General features: G+C 48.4%; 1 protein-coding gene and 1 long non-coding RNA gene across 5 annotated transcripts in view; one reads left to right on the top strand and one right to left on the bottom strand.

Moving 5' to 3' along the window:
• CUX1 (cut like homeobox 1) overlaps positions 1-16,644 on the bottom strand; it is a 1,218,817-nt gene extending 1,202,173 nt beyond the window's left edge. For all 3 annotated transcript variants that reach the window (XM_086954570.1, XM_086954568.1, XM_086954569.1), the window contains exon 1: positions 16,514-16,644. In XM_086954570.1, coding sequence (XP_086810696.1) covers positions 16,514-16,576 — 63 coding nt within the window. In that variant the 5' untranslated portion in view covers positions 16,577-16,644. The remainder of the gene's footprint in view (positions 1-16,513) is intronic.
• A 241-nt stretch (positions 16,645-16,885) lies between these two features.
• LOC147729682 (uncharacterized) overlaps positions 16,886-23,819 on the top strand; it is a 214,770-nt gene continuing 207,836 nt past the window's right edge. For both annotated transcript variants that reach the window (XR_015308340.1, XR_015308339.1), the window contains exons 1-2: positions 16,886-17,037; positions 19,969-20,009. This is a non-coding gene — a long non-coding RNA (uncharacterized LOC147729682). The remainder of the gene's footprint in view (positions 17,038-19,968; positions 20,010-23,819) is intronic.

Genomic DNA, 23,819 nt, shown 5'->3' with positions numbered 1-23,819 from the left:
GCTGTGGTGGTGCTGAGTGATGCTGTGGTGGTGCTGAATGGGGCTGTGGTGATGCTGAGTGATGCAGTGGTGGTGCTGAGTGGTGCTATGGTGGTGCTGTGGTGGTGCTGAGTGATGCTGAGTGATGCTGTGGTGGTGCTGAGTGGTGCTGTGGTGGTTCTGAGTGATGCTGTGGTGGTTCTGACTGATAATGTGGTGGTGCTGAGTGACTGTACGCACTGTCACTCTGCACTCACTGTCACTCTGCACTCACTGTCACTCTGCACTCACTGTCACTCTGCACTCACTGTCACTCTGCACTCACTGTCACTCTGCACTCACTGTCACTCTGCACTCACTCTGCACTCACTCTGCACTCACTCTGCACTCACTCTGCACTCACTCTGCACTCACTCTGCACTCACTCTGCACTCACTCTGCACTCACTCTGCACTCACTCTGCACTCACTCTGCACTCACCACTCACTGTCACTCTGCACTCACTGTCACTCTGCACTCACTGTCACTCTGCACTCACTGTCACTCTGCACGCACTGTCACTCTGCACGCACTGTCACTCTGCACGCACTGTCACTCTGCACGCACTGTCACTCTGCACGCACTGTCACTCTGCACGCACTGTCACTCTGCACGCACTGTCACTCTGCACGCACTGTCACTCTGCACGCACTGTCACTCTGCACGCACTGTCACTCTGCACGCACTGTCACTCTGCACGCACTGTCACTCTGCACGCACTGTCACTCTGCACGCACTGTCACTCTGCACGCACTGTCACTCTGCACGCACTGTCACTCTGCACGCACTCTGCACTCACTGTCACTCTGCACTCACTGTCACTCTGCACTCACTGTCACTCTGCACTCACTGTCACTCTGCACTCACTGTCACTCTGCACTCACTGTCACTCTGCACTCACTGTCACTCTGCACTCACTGTCACTCTGCACTCACTGTCACTCTGCACTCACTGTCACTCTGCACTCACTCTGCACTCACTGTCACTCTGCACTCACTGTCACTCTGCACTCACTGTCACTCTGCACTCACTGTCACTCTGCACTCACTGTCACTCTGCACTCACTGTCACTCTGCACTCACTGTCACTCTGCACTCACTGTCACTCTGCACTCACTGTCACTCTGCACTCACTGTCACTCTGCACTCACTGTCACTCTGCACTCACTGTCACTCTGCACTCACTGTCACTCTGCACTCACTGTCACTCTGCACTCACTGTCACTCTGCACTCACTGTCACTCTGCACTCACTGTCACTTCGCACTCACTGTCACTCCGCACTCACTGTCACTCCGCACTCACTGTCACTCTGCACTCACTGTCACTCTGCACTCACTCTGCACTCACTGTCACTCTGCACGCACTCTGCACTCACTGTCACTCTGCACTCACTGTCACTCTGCACTCACTGTCACTCTGCACTCACTGTCACTTCGCACTCACTGTCACTTCGCACTCACTGTCACTTCGCACTCACTGTCACTCCGCACTCACTGTCACTCCGCACTCACTGTCACTCCGCACTCACTGTCACTCTGCACTCACTGTCACTCTGCACTCACTGTCACTCTGCACTCACTGTCACTCTGCACTCACTGTCACTCTGCACGCACTCTGCACTCACTGTCACTCTGCACTCACTGTCACTCTGCACTCACTGTCACTTCGCACTCACTGTCACTTCGCACTCACTGTCACTTCGCACTCACTGTCACTCCGCACTCACTGTCACTCCGCACTCACTGTCACTCCGCACTCACTGTCACTCCGCACTCACTGTCACTCCGCACTCACTGTCACTCCGCACTCACTGTCACTCCGCACTCACTGTCACTCCGCACTCACTGTCACTCTGCACTCACTGTCACTCTGCACTCACTCTGCACTCACTGTCACTCTGCACGCACTCTGCACTCACTGTCACTCTGCACGCACTCTGCACTCACTGTCACTCTGCACTCACTGTCACTCTGCACTCACTGTCACTCTGCACTCACTGTCACTCTGCACTCACTGTCACTCTGCATGCACTCTGCACTCACTGTCACTCTGCACTCACTGCATGCACTCTGCACTCACTGTCACTCTGCACTCACTCTGCACTCACTGTCACTCTGCACTCACTGTCACTCTGCACTCACTGTCACTCTGCACTCACTGTCACTCTGCACTCACTGTCACTCTGCACTCACTGTCACTCTGCATGCACTCTGCACTCACTGTCACTCTGCACTCACTGCATGCACTCTGCACTCACTGTCACTCTGCACTCACTCTGCACTCATCATTACTGTTCCTTTTGTGGCATAAAACGGGTACCTCTTCTGCGTGCACTGGTTTATGTCAGAGGAGCTAAGCTTGGTCAATGTCTGAACAAAATGGCAAAATGATATGTTCCTGCAACAGCACAAGGCCGTAGATTAGAAGCTACGAGGTAAGAGACAAAATGTACCCGCAATACCAAAGTACTAAACGCTTCACTGTATCTTGGAGGAATGTACTTACAAAAAAAAAAATCAATCACCCATAACAACGAACCCACCCGACCCGTCCTTATCAAAACAGATCAGACGAAGACTTGATGGAGAGGGCCAGGCACACAACCCGGCCATCGGTCGCCTGGGAAACCAGATCCATCCACGGCTCAGGAGTCCTCTGTGCGTGGACAGGGTGTACTCCAGGAATCAAGTCCGTGCAATTGTACCTAATAATTTTCTCATAAAAAACTCACTGCGCATTCCACCCTCAACGAACAACACGCTTGGCAAAACAACATGCACGGCAAAGGAAAACGGCCGCTCGCACACTCTCCTCTCCTGCCTCCTTGTATCATACCAAGTCACGGACATGCGCAGACGTCGTGATGCGCATTTGATTCAAGTATTTTACAGTTTTATAAAAAATACTCACTGCGCATTCACCAAGGCAAAGGAAACCGCCGAGCACACACGCTCCTTTTCTGCCTCAGCCTCACTGATGCACGATAAAGTATGTCTGTCTTAAATCTTTAAGTCTTAAGTTTTAAACAGACAGACAGATAGAAGGACATGCTTGATTAGAGCCCCGTTGCGCGACACACCCATACATGTCAGGCGACACAGTACCGTGTCGCGACACATAGTTTGGAAAGCTATGCCCTAAGGTAAGCAATTACGGCGGACTCCCGCTTTCGTTTTGCGCCGGCCTGCGAACAGGAAGTCAGGCAGGCCGGGCGGGACAACCGGAAGTAGGAGGGCGGGAGCCTACCCCGCCTCCCACGGAAGAGCCGCGATTGTTTGGCGCACCGGAGCAGGCAGGAGCCTACCCTGCGCCCCGGTGCCGAAGAAGGGAAGAAGAGTCTTGCTGCCGGTGGGAGCCGCTGCACTGAGGATGCCGGTGAGTGGGGCTTCGCCTTGTTGGGGGGGGGGGGGGGGCATCTGTGTGCGCGCGCGGCGGCGGACTGTGTATGTGTGTGAGCATGTGTGTGTGTATGTGTATGTGTCCTGGAGTCTGTGTGTATGCGTGTGTGTGTGACGGGGGGGGGTTGCCTGTCTGGGTGCCTGCGTGTCTGTGTAAGTGTGTGTGCGTGTGTGTGGAGCCGAGAGGAGAGGGGCTGGTGTGTGTGGAGGGGTCTCTGTGTATGCGTGTAGGTGACGGGGGTGTGCCTGTGTATGCGTGTGTATGTGCGCATGCGTGAGTGCTGTGTATGCGTGTGGCTGTGATGTGCGCATGCGTGAATGTTGACGCGCGTGCACGCAGCTCAATCCAGCCGCTCGTCACAGTTTCGTGTCCCTCATTCCCCCGTGTCAGACGACTATAAGTCTCCAGCCTGGACGCATCCTTCGGATGCGATGTCCAGGCGAGACCTAAAAATGGGGGGCGGCAGACGCACCGACATTGGCACAGTGGTGCAAACACATGGACAAATTGATGTTTACCGAGCGGTCTATAAAATAAGGGCCAACCCTCGCAAATGGAACAGGATCTGGTTACCCTGGAACCAGTATAGAGGTGACCTGTGTGAACCATTGCCGGAGGAAGGAGAGGATAGCTCTGATGAGGAGGATGAACCTTGAAACTAACACATACCCATGGACGGGATGCTGGGAGGGATATGGGTGTGATGCTAGGACACCATGGGGAAGTCATGGGTAAGAATACAGCGTAGTACATCAGTAAAGCCCCACTGATATAGATGATTGTCCGTGTATTGAAGCTCTACTAAACTGTTTAATGTTCCTAATGAGTCTATAGTTCTGTTTCAAATCAAAACAAATAGTTAAAAAGTAAGGACTATTAATTCTGAATACACTGATGGAAAGCTTGACGCACCATGATCTTAACCGCTGCCGGACCGGAAGGTTGTCGGCTGAATAGCTGTGTATCACGAACATCGGAATGACTAAGGCGTGCCAATGTCCTCTATACACGCAAATGATGTACTGTGTAATTGTCAACTGCAAATAAAGTCTTGCAACAACAACAACAACAAAAAACTAGTTGGTATAATTTTGATGTCCAAATTTTCCTTCCCAACAGGGAGGCACCAATTTAAAGACATGGAATAAGAACCCGTTGGTAAGATGGATTTTCCGATCCAGGGAAGACATGGCTTGGCAGCTCGGGCTGGACTGTTCCCATGAGGCACAGGGTCAAGACGCATTTGCATACAGCTGTGTCTGAACTGGGGTAGCGAAGTGAGCTAAAGAACGAAGTGGGATTCAACCCAGATCTGTGACTGGGTGTGAGTATCTGAAAAGTTTCAGTGCCTCATCCATCATCTCCATGTATTTACGATGGATGTGATGCCTATATTTTCCTTGTTAATAAGGGGGCTGCCATTTACAATATAGGGTTTTGAGCTGAATCATCCTCAGTTCTATTACTGTGATGGATCTTGGGTCGAAGACATGACCAATGGCCCAATCTGAGCAAGTGTAGAAAGGATGATTATGGACTGTCAGTAAACGTCAGAAAGATTAGTAAAATTGGCATAAGGAAGAAGAGCACTGGGAAATAGACGGGCTAAATTGACGTTATCCTGCGAGTGCCTATAGGAAAACCCAAGGGGTAATAACTTGATGGAACCCAGTGAATAATTCATCAGATTGCGTTAGGCTAAATCTTTGTGCCAAACTATCACATCCAAATTAATTACCACACAGCCACCGTCCAAATCCATGATAGGTGAACCAACCCATTTAACAAAACGTACCATCAAGACATTATGGGCTTCCAAAAGGGAAAGGCTGGTTTTGGAATGAAGCCAATGTATTATTTCATTTTTAAGCTGGGAGTATTGACTGACACATCAGGGGAGAGGGGAGGAGCATTCACCATCCGTACTGTCCATGGGCTGCAGCTGCTGGAAGATTAAGTACAACATTGTCGGGAATCATGGAGCCAGGTACTACACACATACTCGCCCCCATGCCCCTTTTGGCTAACAGTTGCTACGAGAGCTGGAAGATCATTGGGTGAAGCTGTGCCAGCTTATCCCGGAATAACTCTCCCATTATTGGATTCCCCTGGCATGTCAGCATCATAAAGCTGATGGGCGACAGTTCCTGAAGGGGCAATCCTCCCCCTCGAGCTCAATGTAGGCACAGAAACATGGCACCTTAAAATCACCCACTATGCCTTCAACCCATTGTTGGGCATACTGGTCATAGCTCAGTGACCTTCAGAGTGTTTCTCACTAGGAGAATGGGCATTTGCATATTTGTAAACAATCTTCGTTTGATCGCCCCAAGACGGATTGGTGACAAGAGACTTCAAAGCATCAACAAATCTAGGCAGGAAATTATCTAGAAAGGTGGAATGGAAAAGGTCTGTGCCATCTAGGGATTGAGTACTAGTACCAGCAGGCACCAACTGGACAGGCACAAAACCAGGACCAGATGGAGAAGCAGTGGATTTGACAGACTTTGTAGAAGAAATTATAGTACACCTTTTACGCTATACTGGAGGCAAAACAATCTTCCCTCAATCTTCTTAGTTTTGTCTTTTATTTAATGCATAGGTTCTTTCAGGCTTAACAGTACAGACAGCCATAGCACGAGCTTCCAACAATATACGGAGCAGAAGTCGAAGCTTCCACCACACACTAAACCAGCGGTCTTCAATCTGTGGGGCGCGACCCCCAGGGGGGTCGTGGAGTCCTGGGAAGGGGGTCGCAGATTCTACAGAGTGCAGTTCCTGCCTGGCATTGGGCCGAGGGTGCTCACGGCGGAGAAAAACATCAACGCCTCATTAACAAGTAAAAGGTCTTTTAAAGACCTGTCAAGTACTTGTGTGTGACTGTGTGTGTGTCCCTGAAGCTGTTACAGCTGGGCTCACATACACGAGCTGGGGGTAGTTGGGGGGGGGGGGGGGGGTGGGGGAGTGGCGTTAGCGTAGCCCTTTGAGTTCAATGGATGTTTCGCACCTGGAGCTGTGGGTCCCGTGACACGTCCCCCGCCCCCAGCAGGGAGGCACAGAGATGCCCTCCCATCAGTGGGAAAGAAGAATGAAGACACCGCAGAGAGAGGCACAGAAAAGGTGGGTGGGTGGATGAATGATGGGTGGATGGATGGATGAAAAGCTGAAGGATGGATGGGTGTGTGAAAAGGTGGGTGGATGAATGAATGATGAGTGGATGGATGGATGGATGAATGAAAGGGTGGATGGATGGATGGATGAATGAAAGGGTGGATGGATGAAGGATAGATTGGTGAAGGATAGATGTATGGATGGAAGAATGAAAGGGTGGACGGAAGGATGGATGGATGAAAGGGTGGATGGATGAATGATGGATGGATGTGTAAAAAGATGGGTGGATGAATGAAGGGTGAATGGATGGATGAAAGGGTGGATGGATGAATGATGGATGTATGGATGGAAGGATGAAAGGATGGATGGATGAAGGATAGATGTATGGATGGAAGAATGAAAGGGTGGACGGATGAAGGATGGATGGATGAAAGGGTGGATGGATGGATATGTAAAAAGATGGGTGGATGAATGATGGGTGAATGGATGGATGAAAGGGTGGATGGATGAATGATGGATGGATGGAAGGATGAAAGGGTGGATGGATGAAGGATGGATGTATGGATGGGAGGATGAAAGGGTGCATGGATGAAGGATGTATGTATGGATGGGAGGATGAAAGGGTGGATGGGAGGATGAAAGGGTGGATGGATGAAAGGGTGGGTGGATGGATTATGGATGAAAGGGTGGATGGATGTATGGATGGGAGGATGAAAGGGTGGGTGGATGAAGGATGGGAAGATGAAAGGGTGGATGGATAAAAGGTTACATGGATGAATGATGGATGAATGTGTGAAAAGGTGGGTGGATGAATGATGGGTGGGTGGAAGGAAGGGTGGATGGGTGGGTAAAGGCCTGGTTACCCCCACGCTCCTGTGCCTGTGCCTGCTCCCGCAGCCCCAGCCACCCGAGGGCCGCCGAGGCCACACCAGCCTCCCGCAGCCCCAGCCACCCGAGGGCCGCCGAGCCCACACCAGCCTCCCGCAGCCCCAGCCACCGAGGGCCACCGAGCCCACACCAGCCTCCCGCAGCCCCAGCCACCCGAGGGCCGCCAAGCCCGCTCCAGCTTTTCCCGCCGCCCTAGCCCGCGGCCCCGGCCCCCCGCCAGCCGATTGGCTCTCGCTCCCGCCTCCCCGCAGACCCTCCCGACCGGCTCCCTTCTTATGACGTCCCCAGAGCGACCGCGCAGCGGGAGCACCGATTGAGCGCCGAAGGTGCACCAAAGGTAAGCCCGTCTACGCCCGTCCGCGCCTGGACCGCGCCCAGTGCCAGGACCCCTGGCCCTCGCATAGGCCACCCCTCCCGCCGGACGTACGACGCCGCCACCCTCAACGCACTCAACACCGGCCGAGCCCCGGGATGCTACCGAGCCACTCCGAGACGCACCCACGGACCCTTCAGCTGCCACGCCTGCAAGTTCACATGCATCCGGACCTGCACTACACCAGCACCCACCAAGCCGAACACCAGCAGCAACCACCTGAAGTGCATCCTGCTCAACACCTGCTCCGTCCACAGACACGCCGTTCAACTCTGGAACCTCCTCGACACCACATCTCCAGACGTCGCCTTCCTCACGGAAACCTGGATTAACGCCTCCTCAGCGTCCGACAACGCCATCGCCATCCCGGACGGATACAAGATCACCCGGAGGGACCGCGTCAACCATACGGGAGGAGGCATCGCCATCATCCACAGGAACACAATCCGCATCACGACCGACGACACCCTGACAACCGCCGAACACCTGCACTTCCAGATCCACACCGACCCCAAGACCACCCTCAGAGGCACCCTGATCTACCGTCCCCCGGGACCCCGCACACAATTCAGCTAAGACATTGCCGACTTCATCAGCCCGCACGTCCTCCCCTCCGCTGACTACATCCTCCTCGGGGACCTCAACTTCCACCTGGAGAACAACAATGACCGCAATACCACCACCCTGCTTGACAACCTCGCCAACCTCGGACTCAAGCAGCTGGTGACCACCCCCACCCACCTCGCCGGACACACACTCGATGCCGTCTTCTCATCCAGCAAAGACATCGCCTTCAGCCACGCCACCGGACTCCACTGGACGGACCACAGCTGCGTCCACTTCAGCTTCAGAAGGACCACGATCCACCACCACCAGCAACAGGCTGCACGAAGAAGCTGGAACAAGATCACGGCCGACCAGTTCATCGCAGCCCTGAACCAGCACCCTCCCGCCAGCTCCGCGAACCCCAGCCAGGCCGCAGACAACCGCGCAGACGACCTCGCCCCACTGAGGACCCCGCCCAGCAGACCCGGCAGCAAGAAAGCATCCTGGTTCACCGACGAACTCAAGAGCTCCAAGAAGAACTGCCGAGCTCTCGAGAAAGCATGGAAAAGAGACCCAACACCGGACAACATGACCACCCTCAAGCTCGCCACTCGAAAACACCATCAACTGATTCGCGCCACCAAGAAAACATCATTCAAGGAAAGACTGGACACCAACGCACACAATAGCAAGGAACTCTTCAACATCGTGAAAGAGCTCTCCAACCCCAACGCCGGAATCAACGACATCACCCCATCACAAGACCTCTGCAACTCCCTCGCCTCCTACTTCCACAACAAGATCGCTGACATACACAACAGCTTCAGCACACAACCAACGCTCCCCATGACCGCACCAACGCCCCCCACCACCACCCTCAGCGCCTGGACCCCAATCAACACCGAAGACACCATCCGCACAATGAACTCCATCCACTCCGGATCTCCAACCGACCCCTGCCCTCACCACGTCTTCAACAAAGCCGACGCCGCCATCGCACCCCAGCTACGGGACATCATCAACACCTCCTTCGACACCGCAACCTTCCCTGAGAGCTGGAAGCACGCCGAACTCAGCGCTCTACTAAAGAAACCAACAGCAGACCCCACCGAACTCAAGAACTACCGCCCCATCTTGCTCCTCCCGTTTCGAGCCAAAGTCATTGAGAATTCAGTCAACAAGCAGCTGGCCGCCTTCCTCGAGACGAATGGATCCCTCGACCCCTCACAGTCGGGCTTCAGGGCCAACCACAGCACCGAGACCGCCCTCATCGCTGCCACCGATGACATCCGTGCCCTGCTTGACAGCGGAGAAACAGCGGCCCTCATCCTCCTAGACCTCTCCGCGGCATTCGACACTGTCTGCCACCGCACCCTAGTGCAACGCCTCAGGAATGTCGGAATCCAGGAGAAGGCACTGGAATGGATCATCTCCTTCCTCGCTGGAAGAACACAGAGAGTCCGCCTACCTCCGTTCAGGTCAGAGGCCACCGAAGTCATCTGCGGCGTTCCTCAAGGCTCCTCGCTCAGCCCCACCCTCTTCAATGTCTACATGAGCCCCCTTGCGGCCATCGCACACCAACACAACCTCAACATCATCTCCTACGCCGACAACACACAGCTGATCCTCTCCCTGACCAACAACCCCGCCACTGCCAGAGCCGACCTACACGAAGGGATGAAACACGTAGCCGAATGGATGATGACCAGCCGCCTGAAACTGAACTCAGACAAGACGGAAGTTCTCATCCTGGGCTCCTCGCCCTCCGCCTGGGACGACACCTGGTGGCCACCCGCCCTGGGCTCCGCACCCAAACCAACAGACCACGCACGCAACCTGGGCTTCATCCTGGACTCCTCCCTCTCCATGACCAGACAAGTCAACGCCGTCTCCTCGTCTTGTTTCAACATCCTGCGCATGCTACGTAAGATCTTCCGGTGGATCCCCACCGAGACCAGGAAGACGGTCACCCAGGCCCTCGTCACCAGCCGCCTGGACTACGGCAACGCCCTCTACGCCGGAACCACCGCCAAGCTCCAGAAGAGACTCCAGCGAATCCAGAACGCCTCAGCAAGACTCATCCTCGACATCCCCAGACGAAGCCACATCTCCAGACACCTGAGAGACCTGCACTGGCTCCCGGTCAACAAGAGAATCACCTTCCGCCTCCTCACCTACGCACACAAAGCCCTGCACAACCAAGGCCAGAGTTACCTCAACAGCCGCCTCAACTTCTACGCTCCCACACGCCACCTTCGATCGACCAGCCACGCCCTCGCCGCCGTCCCCCGCATCCGAAGAGCCACAACAGGAGGAAGATCCTTCTCCCACCTGGCCGCCAAGACTTGGAACTCCCTCCCGACCTACCTCCGCCTGACCCAAGACCACCTCGCCTTCAGGAAGCAGCTCAAGACCTGGCTGTTCGAGCAGTAGCAGACCCCCCATCCCCAAGCGCCTTGAGACCCTCCGGGTGAGTAGTGCGCTATATAAATGCTATGATTGATTGATTGATGTATGGATGGAAAAATGAAAGGGTGGATGGATGAAGGATAGATGGAAGGATGAAAGGGTGGATAGATGAAGGAAAGATTGGTGATGGATAGATGTATGGATGGAAAAATGAAAGGGTGGACAGATGAAGGATGGATGAAAGGGTGGATGGATGAATGATGGATGGATGTGTGAAAAGGTGGGGGGATGAATGATGGGTAGATGGATGGATGAAAGGGTGGGTGGGTGGATGGATGAAAGGGTGGATAGGTGAAGGATGTATGGATGGGAGGATGAAAGGGTGGATGAAGGATGGGAAGATGAAAGGGTGGATGGATGTATGAATGGATAAAAGGTTACATGGATGAATGTGTGAAAAGGTGGGTGGATGAATGTGTGAAAAGGTGGGTGGATGAATGATGGATGGAAGGAAGGGTGGATGGGTAAAGGGTGGATGTATGGATGGAAAAATGAAAGGGTGGATGGATGAGGATGAAAGTGTGGGTGGATGAATGATGGAGGGATTTGATGAGGTCTAACAGGCGCATTTATGGTTGTCAAAAGTTGATAATGAGGAGTACCAAGAAACTTTTGTCGGAAGGGGGTCCTTACGCCTAAAAAGGTTTTACAAGGGGGTCTCGGCATCAAAAAGTTTGAAGATCTCTGCACTAAACAGACATATCACAGCCAATCGCAGTGCAATCATTTTCATCACCAGAACTTTGATGCTCATAATCCAGAAATTACTTTCAAATGGATTAGCTCCCCCCTCTCGATTTTTTCTTCGATCCTCCCTTGCTCCTAACTGCACGACTCTGTGGCCCTGTCATCTCCACTAAGGTCTTCTGCTATGAACTTCCCATCTAGTCAACTAGACGCCCAAGACTGAGTACCCATTTATGGACTACCGTTCCGTTGCAGTCAAGGTACTACATAGCATAAAACCATTCTCTCAATACGACTAAAATGTAGTAATCCCAGAGGGTGTTTACTAAAAGTTATTTCTAATGGTGCGAGCTACAGTCCATGCATCAATTGGTTAGAGGCATTGCTTTCCAATCATCAACTGTTTGGTTTATGAGATAATTCCTCCTTCTATAAAGGACTACAATGAGGAAATGGGAGGCAGTCACTTTTAGATGCAGTAGGTTGTACGTGAACTATTCAGGGGCCAACTTTCACGTTGCCACTACCCATCACAGCAGGTGTTTTTAAAATCCTACCTCTTTTTCTACAATTTGTAACATTATTCACCAGCCTGTAATGAGAGCATGACATCAGTCGTGTAGCAAAACATTACACTTGACTTTTTTTAAATCTCACAATACCTACTGCAGCAGTGCACGAAGCAACTAGAGCATCAACTGCAACCAGGCACAAACAACAACAACAACAACAAAATTTGAATAAGATAAGCAGCTTTTCAGCTTTCTTTCTACTCTCCCAACAAATCTGATATTGGCTGATAAGTGGATATTTCCAATATTGTTTCTATGCACTAATGAAATGGTCTACAGAAGTACATGCACCTGCGCTTTACCACATATTCTAAAAGGTTTCCATAATGCTTGCAACAAATTATAACCACATACTATTTGTTTTACAGTACAGACGTCTACAACCAAAAGACACAGAACAAGGATTTCAGAAAAGGCTGGTGGGCATGTAAAAGTGTTATCACGCATTACAAGTATAAACTTATACAACATCGTAAGTAAAGGGAAAACATCATGGTGTTCACTGTAAACTGTAGACCACGCCAAAATTTGCTGGTTATCCCTCAAGAATTGGAATAGAAGCTATTTATTGCACATGATGAATTCTGAACGCCTAAGAGTCAGATAATTTTTTCAGGTGCAATAAATAGGGCCTACTCCTCGAACACACTAAATCTGGGGCACGGCAAGTCGCATTTTATGTCTGTCACTTTATAAACTAACTTCGCTTTTTCTCCTCGAACACACTAAATCTGGGGCACGGTAAGTCGCATTTTATGTCTGTCACTTTATAAACTAACTTCGCTTTTTCTCCAGTTGGTCAAAGAGTCCCTAAAGTGTTTGGAACAGTTTTACAGTTCATGGTGGTAGGCATTTCAAATTGACGTTTTACAAATACAATTCTCCAAAAAAAAGTTACATTGTTTTTTTGTGTTTTTTTAAACAAGTCATCAAACGTGTGCTGAAAATGTATACCACCAACGCATAATGTATTCTAAAACTGATGAGGGGCCACATTTCACGATCGTTTAAGTCAGTACCAGTTAGCATGTTCTTTATCAACCCTAGTAATTTAAAGTTCTGGGACTAGAGAATAAAATAAAATGGGTTGCAGAGTGAGCATTGGTGCGAACAGCCATAGACCATAGAAGGGCATCCGATGGTCCCTCCGAGAATGAAGATGGCATTCGGTGACCTTACACCACTGCTAATTTCACGCTCTGCAAACCCATGAAATGTAAACACTCCATTACAGCTCTATTTTCTACTATAGTGCTTTACTGTTTCAAAGGCTGGAATCACCACGGATACACTTTTTCTGGCATACAAACTGTTAAGACCACATAGCACATTTCACTTCCAATATTTCAGGCAAGAAGGCAAATATTAAAAGTTTGCTATTGTACAATTAACTTTCAGAGGTTAACCTAAGGGCATGATATATACAAAAAAACTAGCTCGCTCGTGTTGAACACAACCAGATTACAACAAAGTCCTACATAATTTCAGAAAACATACATAAAATAAGAGCCCCTTAAAAAAAGTCAATCGTCAAACTCAAGTTTAGTACAGTTAGTGTAAAGCTAAAACGGCATCATTATGTGAATTATATACAGATAAAAGTCTTATAAGAATAAATTGTGTTGACGCTTACGTGCATGTGGCACCAAACCAGTATAAAGAAAGGCTGCTCTGTATGTATTACAGATCGATTAAAAATGCGAAGAAAAAAAACGGACCGTGCCGTTCCGATATTACAGAACTATCTATATATTTTATCACTGTATTACACCTACAACTAGACCAAAAAAAGTCTGGTAGTGTTGTTTTCTTTTGCGAACTAAACGTGCACATACAAATGAGTCCACAGATACAAATATTTGGAAAAAATTGTTTCGCGGTTCACAAAATTGCAGTAGCAAAATGTATAGCAGGTTCCAGCGCAACGTGTTCTTTTATTAAATTCAAGGCAGTTGCCAGATAACTAAAATCTAAATGATACATCATTTGTCACAATCAACTTCTTACTCCCGAACCAAAATAGCAATATAATTTGAGTTCAGGTTTACATGAGTTAACAAATTAAAAGTCCGACAAAGGTGTGTTTTAAGCGATGTACAACCATGTACAGTTTGCGGTAAACCGTTCCACTTCAAATTCTGATCCAAAATAAAAGTCATCAAGTACAAAAATAAAATCACAAAGGACAACGAAAAGGATCCTGAAATTTACAGTTTGATCCCTTTGTTTACTAGGTTCAGCAACAGCTGTTAAGGGGCATGATTTCAGACAGGACAAGCAATCCTAGCATCTAATGAGGGTTAAAAAAAAAAAAAAGAAAAAAAAATCCGATTTCAAGCGTCCCCGTAAAAGCCGCGAGCCGTGTCTGTGACAAGCGATGATAAACACGCCGCTTTGTGTCCTGGTGCTGCCCCCTGAAGTTTGTGTGAATGTCTATTGATCGGAGCCTGCGCTGTGGCTGCCGTCTGGGGCCGGAGCCGGATTCCCACACTGAGGGCACATTCCTCAGGGCTGCAAGGACAGTCTGGGCAGGCAGACAGCGGGGAGGGCGGCTTAAACCCGGACACCTGTGTCCAGAGGGATCCCCACAGACAAGACAAGGGCGGGGGGCTCCCATCCTCCATACAGCAGTCTGAGCCCTTGCAGTTAAACCGACGCGGAGACCTCTCCCACACTGTAGGCCAGTGTCCCAAGTGCAGAGCAAAAGGACACCCAATTCTCAAAAAGAAACGAGTGGCAGCTTCTACCCACTACCCTTAACCACCCCCAGCTAATAAATTACCATGCTCCCGCCATGGACTCAATCCACCTCATTATAAGTACATCAAAAAATAAGACCAGCCATCGCTATCCCGTCCCCCAAAACAAGCGTAGCATGGCAACCTCGGTCTAACGAACCCCCGACCCCCACCACAGACTGGAAGCCAGTGGGGAAAAGGTTATTAAAGGGCTCTTGGTAGAACAAATAATGCCACAGCCTCCCAAACAGACATCGCACAAAAATACGGCCAGCCTCCCTCACCAGCGCTAACTACTCCGGACACAGTGACCCACAACCAGAGGTGCGACTCTCGATCCACCACACACTCCCCTATAGTTGGAAACATCCTCCCATGCCCTAAAGATGCGACACAGAAGCTCCCCCGAGTGAGAATCGGAAAGGGGTAGTGGGGCAGGAGGCTCCGGTCAAGTGCAAGTAGAAATCAAGCGACTGCGAAAAGGCGGCGGGGGAGGGGTGGTATGCAGCCCATCTTCCTCAATGGATCGATAGGGAGCTCTATATCTAAAAAACACACCTTGTACACCCCCCTCCCCTCTCCATAGGGTTCGGGCATGGTCAATGCAATGGGTACAGGGAGCAACGTTCCCAGGAGCCCTATCGGCTGCTGGCTGAACCCAGGGGAGAAACCGCCGAGCGACCAACATAATATTCAATAACTAGGAACCCCCCCCCCCCCCCCCCCCAATCGTTACCCTCCGAGGGACTCCAACTGCCCACTTTCAGCAACCCCACCCTTCATTAGCACTGCCATACGGAAACTCCTGAGTTCGAAAGAATGCTGTAGTAAATGGATATTATAATTGTCGTGAAGGTATAGCATAGAGAATATGCCCTTCAAAAAACAACAAAAAATCTGCACGAGCCCCCTAATCCAGTTCTAAAACTGCACCCTAAACCCTCACAGCCATGCAAAGAACACAACCCCGCTGAACGCCCGGCGAGTACTTCAACCTTTACAAGACTAACAGCACAACTACTTTTCAAAGACAAGTAAAGCACGCGTAGCGAACAAACTTTTTTCATAGTAAATTAACAAACTCCATCCATGTCCTTAAAAATATAAAACAATCTAGTATCTGTTAAAAATCAATTTTGCTGTGGAAAAAAAAAGTTTAAAAATATCAGTTCCTGAATGTAAACAAACCCCCGCTCTCTAAAACAGTCTAAAATCAACAAAACATTTCAGCGGGTGAATAAAAACACACAAATCCAGAACCGTAATAGGACATTTCACAGCATAAACATTTAAAATATATAAATGACGCGTTTCTGTGAGGGGTGGTTGGTCTTCGAATAAGGCTCCGGCTGAGTGGAGGAAGCGGCGGCCGGCAGCGAGGAGAAACAGAAAATAAATCGTCAAAATACACAAAAAGGCGGAAAATAAGATAAAGTCCACCAAACAGAGCGGCCAACGAGTGGAAAAGAGACGGTTATCGGCTGCTAGAGCGGCGCCGGGCTTGGGGAACGCAGCTCCCGCAGCCCCGGCGCCATCTTGGCTGATCGATGAATTGAACAAAGAGGATCAATTTCTGATAAAACGTTATCAATGAGAGGAGGCCCCGAGCCCAGCACTGGTCTTCCGGAGGGCCACCGAGCCCCGCAGCGGGCCGGCGGGAGCCCCCGGGCCCGGGCGACAAGAAGGCAAGGAGAGAGGAAGATATGCTGACCTGCAGCTGCTGTAAATCAAAGCGCTTCCAATATTGAAACATCGATCCCACATTGGCCGCCATCTTGAGACATATTGAGACGGAGTGAGCGGCTGATAGAGAGGGGCTGGAGTTCAGCGGGAAGGGAGGGAGCAGGCGGGGCAGGGAGGGAGGGCGGAGGGAAGACAGCAAGACGCGGAGCAGGAATTCCCGCCCTCAAAGCGGAGTGGAGCGCAAGGGAAGGCGGCCTGGCTGTGGGCCGCGGCGCTCAGGCCTAGACAGCCGCTGTTGACGCTGCCTCCTCCTGGTCGCGAGCTGTGGTCCACGCGCCCTCCATTCCAGACAGGGATCCGCGCGCCGCAGCTCCCTCAGCCCGGCACAGAGCGGCTCAGGCGAAGGTTCACACGGGCTCCGAGCGCGCCGGACGCCGGGACCCGAAGCCCAAGCAGCAGAGACCCGGCCGCAATGGATAGTAGCGGAAAATAATATGCATAAATACAGGCGCCTAGAGTGCCTGTGTACCAGCTCAGATTTGGGCAGCGCGCGTGAGTACCGATTCAAGCAAAACAAATACTAAAATGAAAACACGACAACATGTTTAACATGCAGTGCATTCAATAGTGACGCACGTCGCTGGGCTGGTGTCTATGAAACAGAAAAAAACATGAAATACATTACAACTTCATACAAATACGAACGTCTATAGCGGCGAAATTAGACACATTTTAGTGGTGCTCTACCCACAGTGAGCAGGGTTTCAAGACACGGGACAACACGTGCGTAAAAAAAGCGCTTAATTCACAGCACTAAAAAAACTTGTTTTTGTAACTAATATTTCATTTGAGGTGTACGTAGCAGCACTCTGGTAGAAGTAACTCGACCAAAGTGTATATTTTAAATAAAGGCAAAAATAATATCCGGTGTGGCAACGTCTCTTAACAACTCATTCCAACTTTGCACTTGATACCAAAAACAAAGATCACATTCTGATAACATGTTATCAATGTGAGAAGGACCTGAGCTCGGGCCAGAGATTTTCTTTTCTTTTTAAATAGGGTCCTTTTTTCAAATCTATACGTTCTTCAAATCTGCCAGCTCCAAAATAGGAAAGCCGTTCCTTGCTTTACAGGGCAGAGTTGTTATTCCCAAACTTTTCAGGCTCACCCTCGGAAAATCTCTCTTACTGCAAGTTAAGAAGCAAATAATATGTTTATTTTCTGTCGCAAAAACTTCATTTTAGGTGATCACAGAAGTTTGCCGACAGCAGTCAAAAGTTAGCATTTGAAAAAATGCCTAGAAAGGACGTCATGTTCTGCTGGCATACAAATAATGACTTAATGGGGCATTAGTGATGTTTTGGTAAAAGCGCTTCATACTTATTTTGTTCATTTGACGTGCGATATTGGTTTGATGCGATACATAATTAAAATTGAAAAAATAAAGTTGTATTAAAATAGAAGAAATACAGTTGTAGGCTGATACACATCAGGGCATGACGGTAAATGGTTTAATATTACCTAGAAAGTAGTGTAGCATATTGTGCACTACTGGTCTACTTACTTACAAAGGGAATTGGAAGGGGGTGTATCATAGAACAACTTGGAGAAGAGAGTTGTCTTGAAACTTTTTTCTGAATTTCATGATGTTCCATTGTGCTGAGCCCGGTACATTGCAGTGATAATTCTCCATACTTGGCAACGTGACACGCTACCCTCTGCTTCAGCAGTTGGGTCACTCATAATACCAATCTTGTTAAAGGCACTGTAGGCAACTATTGTTTTGCTCCGGCATTAGCTTTTTTTAAGTGCCAGGCAGGTCTATACATCATGCCCTTTACCGTACACAATGCTGGCATATAGTTATCTTTTCATTTTGTATGTGGTCGACCACTAGAGGACATTTAAACCCCTTGGAAAAATCTGAAATAGAAAGAAGATTTAAGGAGAAAAGTTAATAAACCAGGAAGGAGTGTCCAATTCAGTTTCGTGCTCTGCAGGCGTTAGAAAGAACGGGCAGCTGAACAAGCCCTGTGAAAATGGCAAACAGCTTCATAAAAAAGTTTCCTGAAAGTCAAGCCAGGCTAAAAACTGAAAATTCCTCAAAGAGGAATACACGAGTTACTATATTTCTGCTGCCCAGGCAACAAAGTAAGATTTAGACCCAGAAATGTAGCAAATTGCAGAGAAAAGTGGAAGATAATTAACATATATCTGATTGTTATTAAATCCTACATAGGTGGCATCATCATTCCTGCACTGACGATGAACGAACAGGTATCACACAGGGAAGCAGCAAGTTTCTGTCAAATACTTGTATATATTTTTAAACGCCTAAACCTTAATGAGATTTTGCCACATTCCACACAGAGCCACAGTCCAAATGTGTGAGACATCACAGCCCTCAAGACAAAGCGGTACACAGTTTGCTGTTTGAAGTGTTGCAAATTAAATTATACAATGAGTGTACATTAAAAGCATCTGACAAGGAAGAAAAACGTTTGACGTATGCCTTCCTGCACCACTGTGAAACGAAAAAGACAAAACATGCATACATCTTCCTAAGTGAAAAAGAAAGGTTTATTTAAAACTTATGAACTCAAGTTACCAAAGACAAACAACATTATACATTTCACCAGGACTATCTTTCCAAACCACATTCAACATTTGACCACAGCCTACACTCCCAGAATAAAAGAAAAAAGCTAAAAAAAGAATAGTTCAAAGACCTCATTACAGAACCCCCTCACTATTTTCTGTCTATACACACAAACACCTTACAGGTGATGTCTTTACTTCTCTTTTAAAGCATCATGAAGGCTTCTCTTGCAAACCTCTCATTCCCCTGAAAAAAAGTAAACACACATGAATAGTACTCCCTCGAGATTAAGGCATTAAATCCTTTGTGGTTATCTCTAGCTAGAGCTCGCTGCTTTCTGGTGATCATCTATACCATGTTAATACAATATATATGCAAATGAATGAATCAGATACTTTCTTCCCAAGTCAATTGCAACAAAAGATATATCTTTAACTAGCTAGCTCTGCGATTATTTCTGCATTTCTTCCACAACTATTGACCAGATTCCCAAAAATCCAGATCAGAGGCATTAATAGATTCATGTAGTTTAGGGTTTAAAAATCCTGGATTAAAAATGGAATACTAACATTACACTGTGGTATTATTCCCGCTGGTAGTAATGGAAGTGGACAAGTGGCATTTCCATTGCTTCCTGCGAGGCAGTGAAAAATGTAAGAGAAAACCCAGGTTCCCTCCTTGCACACTAGGAAGCTGGCTCTGTATAAACTAAACCAAAGTAAGGCATAGTGTGCACAGAGTCCAGTGGATTCCCAGATGTATCGCAGAGGCTAAATGAGATAATCTCTAACAGCTCTATTTGTGGTAGTGTGGTCGAGCAGCTAGGCTTATCAGGACGGTGTGTTAAGCATTTATTCATTTATTGTATTCATTTACTCAAGGCTGATGTCAGACATTCTGAGACAGATTGAAGACCAATTGGGTAAGTATAAAAATGTATACCTATGTTTTATATCTAGAACTAAGTAGTACTTAGCATAGTTAGATAACATATACTTTCAAATGCAAGGCTGTACACAGGGATGCAATTGTGAATGGAACTAGAATTGTTCCAGGTTTGTATTTACTTTCAAAACAGTTCAAAATACATTGAGATTCCTTTTGATTACTTTTGCGTTACTTTTTCGTTACATTGACTACTCAGGCGGATAAGCCTAGATATCACACCATGGACCCTATAATACCAAGATAAGTAAGACAATTTCACGTTTTGAGCACATTTACTTTTGTTCCATACAAAAATAGGTTGACGCTTGGAGCATTTTCAGAGGAAAATCATAACATAGGTTCCTATGGGAGGAAAGAATAATATTGGTTTGCAGGTAAGTAAACGACCTGCAAGAATAGCTTATTGGGGTAGAACTAAGGTTCAAGGAGGCACTCAATTCGCACCACTAGCGGCATTGGGTTGGCTGGGTGCAGAGTGCAGGAGCCCAATGTTAGCCAATTGGGCTAGGGTGGCCGTTAGTTAGGGGCTGCTTATGAGCAGGCCACTCAGGTGTGGGAGCAAAGCGCCTTGGGGTTAAGATCAGCACTGCAGGGGCCAACAATCAGCACAGGAGCTGCACCACCAGTGGCACAGAGGCGGCAGAATGACAAGTCCCAAGGGAACATAGGAAGCCCTGCAGTTGTCAATGGAGATCTCCGGTTTGGAAGAAAAGCTGCAGGCTCCGGCAAGGAGGTTTCCTGAGGGCAACCACAGGCAGGAGAGAAATGTGTGTCACCTCGCCTCTCCCACCTGAGGGGTGGGGGTTGGCAAGGTGAGCACACACTCTCTCCCGAACTTGGTTTCCCTGCTGATTCTCCTACCCAAAGTGGGGGTTAGAAACTGTGGGAGCCAGTTGCTGGGGACAGCAAAAGATAGGGTCAGCTAACAAAGGCGGCAGGCATCTGAAGCTTCCCCCTTCGTGGACCCAGCCCATCATGGGCGAGGAGGCATGACACCTCTGCCCAGTATGGGATTTGTTTCTAGACCCAGAGAGAGGAGGCCCTCTACCCAAAGGTCCAGAAATCTGTCTGGTGTTGGCAAATGGCAGGTAGCCATTCAGGAACCACACCAGGGCAGGTCGTGTTCAGGCAGCATCTCTAAGATGCCCCCTGAGTGCATTTTACATTAAAACCCACACTGACAACAGTGTCGGTTTAATGTGCTGAGCAGTTTACTACCAAACTTCACAGGTTTCAGTAAAGCCTTTATGGAGCTGTGGAGTTCATAGTGACCAACTCCCAGACCATATACTCATTATGGCTTTACTGCACTTACAATGTCTAAGAATGGACAAAGACGCTGTAGGGGTACATGGATCAGGCAACAGTGCCCTCACCTGTGGTCTATTGCACCCTTCTGGAGGGGTGACTTACCTAGGCCACAGGCAGTGGGTTGTAGGCATGGTGCACAGAGATGTGTGCCATGTTGACTTCACTTTTATATGCACCAAAACATGTAGCCTGAAAAGGCAGTGTGTGTGTCAAGGTGCAGGGCCCCAAAGGGTGGCACAATAGGTGCTGCAGCCCTTAGGGGCCTTCCATGGTCACAGTACCCATGGTACCTTTTACAAGGGGCTTACCTGTGGCCAGAGATGTGCCAATTGTGAGTACAAAAGTACAGTTTTGGGAAAGAACACAGGCCCTGGGAACCTGATTGACAGGGGCCCGGGGCACATCAAGTCAAAGTGCATCAAGTGGCAGGCAAAAAGTGATGGGTAACCCTGCAAAAAGGGGCACTTTCCTACACATACTGTTTGGTTAATAATCCTGTCTGGAGCTTGCAGAGACAGATAACAGTACAGTAAGGAACCCTGGTTGTTCTACGATTCATCAGTCGTATGAGAGAGCACATCTGACTACAAATGGTTATTGGACAGTAGGCTGCTCATGCTAGTGGGATGGCACATGCTGCATCTGCAAAACTGTGGACTGAGTGCACATACAATAGTACATGTTTATTGCTGTGGGAAAACCTCTGTGCTAACACCACCCTTCATTGTGAATGAAGCTCCATTTTCTCTTAGATGGTATATATGGATCGACCCACTAGGAACATTTTTCACCACGGTTAAGGAGGATGATGCAGAGGAAAAACCTGTGCCATTTTATAGGGGAGTCACACTCTGAACATTGAAGTCTCTTCCTCATCATGTCGATGATGATGATGATGCCCACAAAATACCAAAGTTGGCTCCAACATTCAATTCCAGGACCCAAGTAAAAAGTCCAGGAGGTTGCAGAGGAGGTTTGTAGGTATTTATTCTTCTTGAAATACACTGATCGGACACGACAGGCTACTGCCAGAAGCAAACACTTTTCTCACATTACAGGTTCAACCTTGACGACATGTCATGGTGGCACCAGCACCTTCCCTGAGTTCTAGAAGAGTTCCCAACACATCTTCCCCCTAATGGCAAAATAAAACTGGTTTACATACACACGTAACCCCATTTAACCAACAACTCGTAGTTACTTTAAACCTTTATAACAAAATACCAGAAAGCACAAAAATTATCATAACCCAATTGACGAGCAATAACACCAACACTTAGAGATAATCCTTATGCCAAACAGGTAGTCTTCTTTCCCTTTGAGATCTCAAAAACCTCTCCTCCTCCTTAGAAGACAAACGTATGTCTTGTCCTACAATTGCACCTGGATTCCTCATTTGACTTTGAATGGATAACTTTTCTTTATTCCTCCACCTGCCATTTTCAAGTTGGACAACTCAGTCCTTAACAGTTTTGATGCTCACAGGCTTAGAAAACGTACATTTGCCCTTTGAAATAAAACCTGGAAGTTTAACTTTTACCCAATCACCCACTCTGGAATTGGCTTGACCTCTTCCTTTGGTCTTTTCCTCACTCACATATTTGTGATGGACTTTCTCACTCGGCAACCTGTTAACGTTTCACATCAGACAACTTCTGATTACCCATCCATGGTCTGACCAACTTGGTGGAGGCAAATCTACCTTTTAATAATGCAAATGGTGACATATTGGTGGTGACACTGGGAGTGGTTCGCAGCGGCCACAACACATTTCTTAGTTCAGCATACCAATCCAACCCACTGACCACACTCCATTGAATATTGTCCTTTATAATTCTATTCCAGCACTCAAGTAGGCCATTGATGCAAGGGTGATACAAAGATGTGATATGTTTTATGCCCCAGTTAAATAAAAATTCCTGAAAATCTTGGAAACAAATTGCACCCCATTATCCATGACTAGTTCCGCAGGAGCGCCTTCCCTTACAAAAACGGATTGCCAAAAATATGGATACTTACTCATTTTTGGCCACTCTTGCAAATTTGACTTCCAAACATTTGGTTCCATAATCAACCAACAGCAGACCATACTTGTACCTCTCACTCAACACCTGCATAGGTCCAATAATATCCAAACCAAATTTGGACCATGGTTTCTCAGGAAAGGGAATAGCCCCCAATGAGTGGGAAAGGTAACCTGTGATTTGGCACTCACGGCACACAGCATACATTCACTTAGAAAATTTTCCACAGATCGATCCCTTCCCGGCCACCAAAACATTTCTCTGATCCTTCTTTTCATGGCTCTCATGCCCAAATGCTCCTCATGGGCTCCAGACAACACTTTTTTCGATTACAGATTAGGAGGATTCCGCATGGCGTAAAGCTCTAGAAGCAAACAATACAACCGCATCCTTTTTTTTGCAATAGAACAGCACCCAACCCATGCTAACTGGCATCTGTCACCACAATC

Source organism: Lissotriton vulgaris, chromosome 2_1 (assembly GCF_964263255.1).
Source record: "Lissotriton vulgaris chromosome 2_1, aLisVul1.2, whole genome shotgun sequence".
Taxonomy (NCBI): Eukaryota; Metazoa; Chordata; class Amphibia; order Caudata; family Salamandridae; genus Lissotriton; species Lissotriton vulgaris.
The sequence above is the reverse complement of the archived record's forward strand: the minus strand, read 5'-3'. Positions and strand labels throughout refer to the sequence as shown.